This window comes from Olea europaea, chromosome 10, assembly GCF_002742605.1.
Source record: "Olea europaea var. sylvestris chromosome 10, O_europaea_v1, whole genome shotgun sequence".
NCBI lineage: Eukaryota > Viridiplantae > Streptophyta > Magnoliopsida > Lamiales > Oleaceae > Olea > Olea europaea.
Genome location: NC_036246.1, coordinates 24113793 through 24124044, shown reverse-complemented (window position 1 = coordinate 24124044; position 10252 = coordinate 24113793). Strand labels below are relative to the sequence as shown.

Here is a 10252-nt window from a genome sequence, read left to right as displayed (position 1 = left end):
GTGTTTTAGCAGGAATACAGTTGTATTGATTAAACTTCTTAAGCACTTTTTCTACATAATGTGATTGGGTCAAAATAATTCTTTCAGAATGTCTTACTATTTTGATTCCTAGAATAACATTAGCAACACCCAAATCTTTCATTTCAAAGTGCTTGTTCAGAAACCGCTTAGTTTTATTAACCACATCTAAACTAGTTCCCATAATCAGCATATCATCAACATATAAGCAAATTATCACACCACAATTATTTTCAAATTTGCTATATATGCATTTATCTGCTTCATTTATCACATAACCACTTGATGTCAAAATTGTATCAAATTTTTCGTGCCATTGCTTAGGAGCTTGTTTAAGACCATAAAGGGATTTTTTAAGTCTACATACTTTATCCTCAAGGCCTTCTACAACAAATCCTTCAGGCTGATCCATATAAATCTCCTCTTCTCAGTCTCCATTTAAAATGCAGTTTTGACATCCATTTGATGTATAATAAGATCATACAGTGAGGCAGTTGCAATTAACATCCTAATAGAGGTAATCCTAGTAACGGGTGAATAAGTATCAAAGAAGTCAACTCTTTCCTTTTGTTCATAGACTTTAGCTACAAGTCTTGCTGTATACTTATCAATTTAACCATCAGGTTTAAGTTTTTTCTTGAACAACCATCTACACCCAATTGTCTTACATCCTTGAGGTAAGTCCACTAACTCCCAAGTATTATTAGACATAATTGAATCATATTCACTATTTACAGCTTCCTTCCAAAATATAAAATCTGGTGAAAACATAGCTTCACCTAAAATACTAGGATCATCCTCTACTAAGTAGGTTATAAACTCAGGACCGAAAGAAGTAGTGGTCCTAGGTCTTTTGCTTCTCCTAATTTCAGCTTCTTCTAATTCAGATGGCTCCTCTCTAACACTAGAAGGAATACTAAAAGAACTGCTTGATCCTTCAGATTTTTCTTTAAACGGAAATCTATTTTCAAAAAATTCAGCAAAGTTTCAAATATTGTGTTCTTTTCAATCAAATTATTTTTAGAGTCAATGACTAAAAATCTGTAGGCATTACTATGAAAAGCATAGCCTATAAAAACACAATCAACAGTTTTCAGACCAAGTTTAGTTCTCTTAGGTGCTGGAATAGAAGTTTTAGCTAAACACCCCCATACTTTAAGATATTTATATGAAGGTGTTCTGCCCTTCCACATTTCATAAAGAGACTTATTATTTTTCTTACTAGGAATTCTGTTAAGAATATAACATGCAGTAAGAAGTGCTTCCCTCCACATGTTAAAAGGTAATCCAGAAAAGCTTAGCATTGATATGACCATATCCTTAAGGGTTCAATTTTTCCTTTCAGCTACACCATTAGATTGTGGAGAATAAGGTGGAGTAGTCTCATGAATAATACCATTCTCAACACAAAATTTATCAAAATCTCCTGTATATTCTCCTTCCCTATTAGATCTTAAAGCTTTAATAGTTTTGTCTATCTGATTTTCTATTTCAATTTTATAGGAAATAAATTTGAATAGCTTTCATCCTTACTCTTAAGTAAATAAATATAACAATATCGAGAATAATCATCAATGAAAGTTAAGAAATATTTATTTCCACCACGAGTAACATATCCTTTTAAGTCACATAAATCAGAATATATCAAACTTAAGACCGAAGTAGTCCTATCAACACGAGGAAATGGTTTTCTAGAATATTTAGATTCAACACACGTTTCACATTTTGAATTTGGACAATTATCGATTTTGGGAATGTTTCCTAAAGTCATTAATTTTTTAATAGAAGTTTTATTAACGTGTCCAAGTCTAGCATGCCACAAATCATAAGAATCTAACAAGTAAATGAAAGAGTTAGATGCTTTATTGTTAATCACAGAGACATTAAGTTTAAACAGACTCTCATCTGCATACCCTTTCCCAACAAAGGAACCACCCTTAGACAGTACAACTTGACCACTTTCAAATACAATCTTAAAACCCTTTTTTACTAAGATAGATCCAAATACTAGATTTTTCCTAATATCAGGTACATAAAGGACATCCTTCAAATTAAGGATATTTTCAGAAGTAAATCTAAGCGTCACAGTTCCTTTCCCCTCGATTTTGGAGGAGGAAGTATTGTCCATGAACAGACATTCTCCATCACTAGCAGGAGTGAATGAAGAAAATGCACCTCTCGTGCAGCAAATATGCTTGGTAGCTCCAGAATCTACCCACCAGTCTGTCATGTTGCTTACTAGATTCACTTCTGTCACCATAGCAAAGAAATTCTCATCCTCTACCACATGTGCCTGATGTTTCATAGCTTTTCCTTTCCTATTTCTGCAATCCTTTGCAAAGTGACATGGTTTACTACAAACAAAACAGTCACCAACAATTTTATTTTTAAATTGGGGCTTAGACCGATTGTTCTTTCCTACAAATTGTTTTCCCTTATTTCTGCCTTTAAAGTTCTAACCCCTTGTAAAATTTCCAATTGGTTTCTTAGTCCCAGAACTTCCTTCAATAAGATTAGCCTTGGTATCAAAATCTGGCCTTTCCTTACGTTCTGCCATTCTATTGTCTTCCTCGATTCTAATCCTGATAATCAGATCCTCTAATGACATTTCTTTTCTCTTATACTTCAAACTATTTTTATACTCTTTCCAAGTAGGTGGCAATTTTTCAATTATAGATGACACTTGAAAGCCCTCACAGATTTTATATCCTTTAGCAATAATTTCGTGAATTATAATCTGCAATTCTTCAACCTGACTAACCACAGTTCTAACATCATTCATTTTAAAATCTAAAAACTTTCCCACAACAAATTTCTTGGTTCCAGCATCTTCTGTAACATATTTCTTTTCTAATGAATTCCATAACTCTTTTGCAGATTTACAGGAGTAGTAATCATCATACAGATCTAAAGTCAAACAATTCAGAATATAATTCCTGCACATATAATCCTTATGTTCCCAATTAGCTAAATCCTCTATTTCCTTATCAGTGGGATTATCAGCAATTACAAAATCGGGTTTATCTGATTCAATAGCATCAACGACTTTAAGTGTTGTCAAATAAAATCGCAGTTTCATTTGCCATCTCTTAAAATTCTTTCCATCAAACAACTCAGGTTTTTCAGAATACTTAGGAACAGATATCTCTACAGCAGACATGGCAACTAATTATAAAAAAATTTCACTTTAGATTGTTGGGAAAAATTAATTAGCTGCAGTAGTGATCTAAACAATATAATGCAGAAATATAAAACTTATCGTCCGATCGAGTCTCGTGACAGCACGATGTCCTAAAGTGAAATTGCCCGCCAATAATTGCTGCGACCTCCGTGGACAATCACTCCTAGAATAATTGCTGCGACCTCCGTGGACAATCACTCATAGAATACAACGATCGTAAACCACTTGTACAGCAATCACGAATGATTTTTCTAGAACTCTCAATTGTACTCCAGAATAAATGTAAAACCCGTATATAAGAAATTCAGAATATGAAAAGGAGGGTTGATGCAAGATGATTTTTCTATTGTATTTTTGTGTATCTTTTTCCAAAACAGGATATGGGTTTATATAGGCAAGATGGTAGTAACAGTCTTCACCATATTAATGCAAAATTTTAATCACTGAGTAATGGGTGTTTTAATGGCTGTTAGCGGGTTGTTACAAAAACAAACAGTCAGAAAATACTGGCTAGTTTTACCCATTAAATAATAAAGAAAAAAAATATTTATTTTAGTCAAGAAAGCCCAAGGCCCCAATCAAGACATTTTAATAGCTGCGTGGGGAGTGACTCGAACCCCTAACGTCCCACACAAATGTTACATTTTCCACCACTTTGGCACTTTATCTAATTTGATTATTTCTTTCACATTTTATATTTATACCACAAATATATAACAATCCAAAATAAGGAGATGGATTCGAGAGCCGTATGGAGGTAGAAAAAGGGCTACTGTACTAGAGATTGTGGTCATTTCTGATGGAAATTGGATGGTGAGGCTAGTGGGGAACGTAAAGATCCAATAGACGATTTGTCGTGTATGTTGAATAGAATTATTTAAATATCTGAAGGTGAAGACACGGAGATATCTATTACATAACTATTCACAAGAAAAAAGAATATGTCCCAACTACGAGACCTAGTCAAAGGCTTTTGTCGTACATATTTCAATTCGATGTCCTTGCTCCATGTTTATGTAATCGGCACTACAGTCGCCTTGTATTATGTTAGCCTTATATTATGTAGTCAGCACTCAGAGCCGGACCTGATGGTAGGTCCAAGAGGCCTCCGCCTCAAGCCCAGAATTTTAGAGGGCCAATTTTTTACTTTTTACCCCCCTTTTTTTTTAAAAGAAAACCCACTATACTCATATGTTCAAAAGAAACGAATAAATACTTTAATAAGAAGAGAAGAAAGGAACACCGAAAAATTTATTTGTTGTTTTATTGTTGATTTAAATTAACAAATTTAATTCCGTAAACTTCTAATTTTTTATTTTTTATTTTTTTAAAAGTGATTGTTTGCTCTGACTCAGGGCCTAGGGTCCAAATTCCAAAGTTCACATCAGGCCCCGCGAAGCACAGGTACGGCCCTATCAGCACTACAGTCATCTTAACAGTATTTGGAAGATTTTCAAGGATTTGTTTTCTTTGAATCTTTCATTAAATCTAGTAATGAACCTAAAGGGATGCCAAAAAAGATAATCACGTGTCTGATCCCAAATATGATTGGAACAAATGCTGAATTTGTTGTTGAAAAACTTAGAGCGATAAAAGTTTGCCTACAACAAAGATAACAAATGCTCGTGTTCAGTCCAAGAAAAGGTATTCATAGTAGCAGCCAAAAAGGGACATTTCAATTATTTCATTCATTGTTCTGCACGTGTGTTTCTCTAGCAACCCTGCATCCAATCCTGTTAAATCAATACAAAATTTAAGAGCTATTTTACTGTAAATCAAGTACTTGAACATGTATTAGCTCCCATTAATACATCATTGAGGAAAATACTTGCATAAACTGAAGTGTCATTTTTCGAATGACATCGTTTATCGTGTCACTTCCTGTAGTCGCGTTTGGAGTTCGGAGATTAGAGCTCGTTACAATTTAAAAAATATAAAAATAATAAAAAATAAGAAAAACCCTTGATGCTACCAAAAATCGTACCTGCTGATTTTCCGAGCTTGATGACTGGTGAGGAGCACGAACGTGATCTTCCGATACCTGAAACAAAGGCAACGAGGTGTGTTCTTGTCGCCCCTCCGATGCTCAAGTCAGAAAGGGAAATATATGCGTGAGGCTATGTGCTGAAAAACAATGTAAAACGTACCTGAATAATGACCCAAGGTTCTGCTTTTATAGGAGTAGGTAGTGTACTCCTAGTAGGATTGTGTTGGTTGGATGTTTTTATCCAAGGGAATTTCTATTATAAAGAATGTCCTACTTGTAATGGAATTGTTTGACAAGTGGTGTTAGGGTTGATGTAGAATCCTTGGGTGTTTAGGTTTGTTAGTTAGGTACCCAGGTCTTAGGAGGTATGTTGGTGGTGTATGTCTCGAGGACTATTCTCGAGGACATTGAGGGAATGTAAATGTGTCCTCGAGGTATCTCGAGGACTTAGATGACCCCGAGGACCGAAGAAGAGAAATGAGGTGGGGTATAGATTGAGTCCTCGGGATACACTCCTCGGGGTATATCGATATTGGCATAGTCACTGGCCCCCGTGCACTCGTCCTAGAGATTGTGCTCTTAGGATGGGGTGCACATGGGTTATGTCATTTCTCGAACATTCATCGAGAAGTGACGGCTGATGATATAGGTCAAGATATTACCGTTGCAGAGAGTGGCTTGGATTTGTGACACGTGTCTCTGTGGACGGTCGTAGATAGCGACCTTTGACCTCCCATCATTTTCACCTATAAATACTATTGTTCTTACCTTCATTTTTCACTTTTACCCACTGTAAATCAGAGCTCTGAGAGGTCGTGCTCGAGAGAAATACTTTGGGAACTTCTCAAGTCGTCGGGAACTCCAGGTAAGGCTCGAGACTTTAAGTTATTCATAAGCTAGGTCTTTAAGTTTGTTAAGTAATGTCGAGTAGTGAGGGTCGAGAATCTTCTAGCAGTTCTAGTAGTAGTGAGGAGGACGTAGGGACCTCGATAATACCGACGGCTATTCCCCTAGAGGCTACTCCCGAGGCCCAGGTCAATATGGTTTTTGAGTATCCTAACGAACCCTGTAGGCTTAAAGAGCACTCAGTCATAGCTGCGGCTAGGGAATATGGTATAATGCCTAATTGTGATGTTAGATTTCCTGACCCCGAGGATAGGATTATTCAAGCACGACGAGGGGAGTTTGTTATTTTTAGGGAGACCCTTAAGGCTGGCTTTAGGTGGCCCCTTCACCCCTTCTTTATTGCTCTATTAGTCGAGCACTCCATGTGCCCGGGGCAATTAGTGCCCAACGCCTGGAGGATGCTTGTTTACTTTTTTATAGCATGTAGATACTTAGGTATCGAGCCCAACGTTAGCCTCAGCAAATTAGTGTTCGAGCTTAAGAAGCATCCTCGATACACGTGTTTTGGCTATCTCTCGACGACTGGGGGCTTTAAAGTCCCGAGGATGGCGAGCTCTTTAAAGGGGTGGAGGGCGGGGTGGTTTTATGTGGTAGCCCCAGAACCCGATCTTCCTTTCTGGCCTGATTGGGGAATCCCCGACGCCGAGAAGTTCTGTGAGGGCCAGGTGTATCCGGATGTTTTGGAAGAGCATAGGAGGATGCTGGTCGGGCTCAGCCCCCTTTTCTCGACGATGAAGGAGATTGGGGAAGAGGTTTTAGACCTGGCAGATATTAAAGGCGTCGAGGGTAGGGATGTTCCTTTATTGTTATTTTTTGAAAGATACCCTGACCTTGTTGCTCGTTCTAAAATGTTTGTAAATATTTGCCGGTATGTCTTTTGATCCTCGGGCTCTCCGAAACTTTGTTAGCACAAGGGGAGGCGCCCCTCCACAGGGGCAGCCCTCGAGGAAGAAAAGCAAGAAGAGGCCTCGAGGGGGGTCCTGAGGGTGCGAGGGGGCCTGGCGAAACTTCTCGAGGACATCCAGAAGTCTCGACCCCTCTGCAACCGAACCTCAGATCTCCGACTCCTCGGGTCGTCACTCCTCGGCCTCCTTCTGAAGTGGTTGACCTCGAGGATGAGCCGTCTCTCACTGGGGACTTTGGGACTTGTCACCTCGCTCCTGAGCTTGTAAACAAATACAAAGAGAAGGTCAAGCTCGAGGATGGGATGAAGGTCCTCGAGGGTCTTACAGTGAAGGTAATCTTCGAACTTTTGACTTTAACCTCGAGTTTATTGGTCGAGCTTAACACTTGACATTTTCTTCATTTTTTTCCAGATGTTGAGTATAGCTCGAGGACTCTCTCTGCAAGGGCTCGAGGAGGCCAAGAGGGCAGCTGGGGTCGAGACGTCCATGGCCTCTAAGGACAGCAGGATTCAAGACCTCGAGGCCCAGATCGAGGTTTTACTGAAGGAGCGTGATGACGCGAGGAGGGAGGCTGCGAAGGCCAGTGATGACTTGGTTGCAGCAAAGGATGAGGTCGAGGGGGCGAGGCTCGAGCTCATCCAGAAGACAGAGGATTTCGGGCGCGAGCTCGAGGCTGTCAGGGAGAGGGCTTGGGAGGAGTTTAAAACCTCCGAGGACTGCGACAAGATAAAAGGGGAGTATGCGTCGGGGGCGTACTTCCATGCTCTGAAAGAAGCCCGGGCCTTTCTCAGGCAGAAGTTGCCCGACGTCACTCCAGACGACCTGAAGACGGTGCCTTCCATTGCTGATACATTGGAGCTCTCGGGTTCGGAAGATGGAGGAGGATCGGGTGGAGATGTTGAGGATGGTCTTGAGGACGACGTTGAGATCGACATTAGCAACCTCGACCCTCCTCTTGGCCACATTGGATGACTTCCCCACCCCAATCCTTTGTAATTTTTTGGTTTAATTTTGACAATGTAAATTGATCGAGGATTATGTATGTTTAGTTAATTTATTCGAACTATTTATCTCGACCCCTTGGACTCCATACAATCGAGCAAACAAATTCGAAACTTACTGCTCACGCGATATTGAAGTGTTTACTTGAGGATAGGGATTAAAAGGTGAGACGAACATTCTCGAGCACAAATAAAAAATATGATGTGACATTCTCGAGGACCGTAAATCTCGAGCATAATTAACCTTAAAAAATGAGGCCGTTCTCGAGGACTGTAATCCCGAGCACAACTAAACTTTTAAAATTGAGTGACATTCTCGAGGACAGTAAACCTCGAGCACAATTAATCTTAAAAAATGAGGCCATTCTCGAGGACTGTAATCCCGAGCACACTAAACTTTTTAAAATTGAGTGACATTCTCGAGGACTGTAAACCTCGAGCACAATTAATCTTAAAAAATGAGGCCATTCTCGAGGACTGTAATCCCAAGCACACTAAACTTTTTTAAAAATGAGTGACATTCTCGAGGACTGTAATCCTCGAGCACACTACTTTAAAATGTTGGGTTGTGATTTCCTCGAGGACTGTAATCCTCGAGCACACTAACTTTAAAAAGTAGGGTTGTGAAATCCTCGAGGGCTGTAATCCTCAAGCACACTAACTTTGAAAAGTTGTAATGTGAGATTCTCAAGGGTGTCCAAAATGATGTGGGATTTTTGTATGTCCCTGGGCGATACTATAATGTTTTACACTTGAGTATATGATCAAGGCCTTTTGTGCTTGCGCAGGGCAAGGCTTTTTGATGTGCTTGCGCGGGGCAAGGCTTTTTGAGTGCTTGCCTGGGGCAAGGCTCTTTGATGTGCTTGCGCGGGGCAAGGCTCTTCTGAGTGCTTGCGCGGGGCAAGGCTTTTCTGAGTGCTTGCCTGGGGCAAGGCTTTTCTGAGTGCTTGCCTGGGGCAAGGCTTTTTGATGTGCTTGCGCGGGGCAAGGCTTTTCTGAGTGCTTGCGCGGGGCAATGCTTTTCTGAGTGCTTGCCTGGGGCAAGGCTCTTTGATGTGTTTGCGCGGGGCAAGGCTTTTCTGAGTGCTTGCGCGGGGCAAGGCTTTTTGAGTGCTTGCCTGGGGCAAGGCTTTTTGATGTGCTTGCGCGGGGCAAGGCTTTTCTGAGTGCTTGCCTGGGGCAAGGCTTTTTGATGTGCTTGCGCGGGGCAAGGCTTTTCTGAGTGCTTGCGCGGGGCAAGACTTTTCTGAGTGCTTGCCTGGGGCAAGGCTTTTCTGAGTACTTGCGCGGGGCAAGGCTTTTTGAGTGCTTGCCTGGGCAAGGCTTTTTGATGTGCTTGCGCGAGGCAAGGCTTTTCTGAGTGCTTGCGCGGGGCAAGGCTTTTCTGAGTGCTTGCCTGGGGCAAGGCTTTTTGCTGAAGGGCGGTCATACCTGAAGCTTGAATTTACTAATTTTTCGGACTGGACTTGGATTTATATTGTACCCAAGCTGCCTACGTACCCAAACGGGATCAAGCCGAACGTAGTTCATTACAAAAGAGAACAGAAAACATGCATGGGCACGCAGGCCCGCTAAACTAGAAATAAAATGCAGAAAAAGAAAATCTCCTAAAAGGCGTCGGGAATTTTACTTGTAATATACTTTTAGATTGTCGGCATTCCAGGGCCTCGGAAGAGGTCTACCCGAAGTGTCTCTTAGGCTGTATGCTCCTTTGCGAACCTGTCGTATGACCTCAAAGGGCCCTTCCCAGATGGGCCCGAGCTTCCCTGGGGGGTGGCCTGCTGCTTCGGCCCTCCTCAAGACCAAATCGCCAGCTCTGAACCTCCGAGCCTTGACTTTGCTATTAAAATGTTTTGCTGTCCTAGTTTGGTAAGAGGCCACTTTTATAGCGGCTTGCTTTCGCACTTCTTCCAAGAGATCAAGATGTTCAGTTGTATGCTCCGAGGTTTCTGGCACGAGCCTCCTATGGCTTGGCAGTCTAATTTCCACTGGGACCATTGCTTCAACGCCATAGGCTAACATAAAAGGGGTTTCTCCTGTGGTTGTCCTATGAGTTGTTCTGTACGTCCAAAGTATAGAAGGCAGCTCGTCGGACCAAGAACCCCTAGCATCGCTTATTCTTGTTCGGAGGTCTTGCAATATGATTCGATTTGTTACTTCGGCCAGACCGTTGCTCTGAGGATGCGAAACTGATGTCAGACGGTGATCAATCCCAAGGTTTGAGCAAAAGTTTTTAAACTGTTGGTTGTCAAAT

General features: G+C 41.0%; 2 protein-coding genes across 2 annotated transcripts; one reads left to right on the top strand and one right to left on the bottom strand.

The window, feature by feature from the left end:
• Positions 1–2473: 2473 nt before the first annotated feature.
• LOC111400427 lies at positions 2474–3178 on the bottom strand. Its single transcript, XM_023027848.1, has one exon. It carries the CDS (start codon positions 3176–3178, stop codon positions 2474–2476), a length of 705 nt encoding a protein of 234 aa, XP_022883616.1.
• A 4107-nt stretch (positions 3179–7285) lies between these two features.
• On the top strand, positions 7286–8073 carry LOC111401577. The gene is made up of 2 exons (XM_023029378.1): positions 7286–7329; positions 7409–8073. Exons 1-2 carry the CDS (start codon positions 7300–7302, stop codon positions 7967–7969), a joined length of 591 nt encoding a protein of 196 aa, XP_022885146.1. The 5' UTR covers positions 7286–7299; the 3' UTR covers positions 7970–8073.
• The last annotated feature ends 2179 nt before the right edge of the window (positions 8074–10252 follow it).

What these genes read in the sequence shown, in the direction of transcription:
- LOC111400427 (XM_023027848.1), bottom strand. Translation starts at nt 3,178, where the DNA reads ATGTCTGCTGTAGAGATATCTGTTCCTAAGTATTCTGAAAAACCTGAG.
- LOC111401577 (XM_023029378.1), top strand. Translation starts at nt 7,300, where the DNA reads ATGAAGGTCCTCGAGGGTCTTACAGTGAAG. An exon ending in TCGAGGGTCTTACAGTGAAG is followed by an intron (nt 7,330 to 7,408) that starts GTAATCTTCGAA and finishes ATTTTTTTCCAG; the next exon opens with ATGTTGAGTATAGCTCGAGG.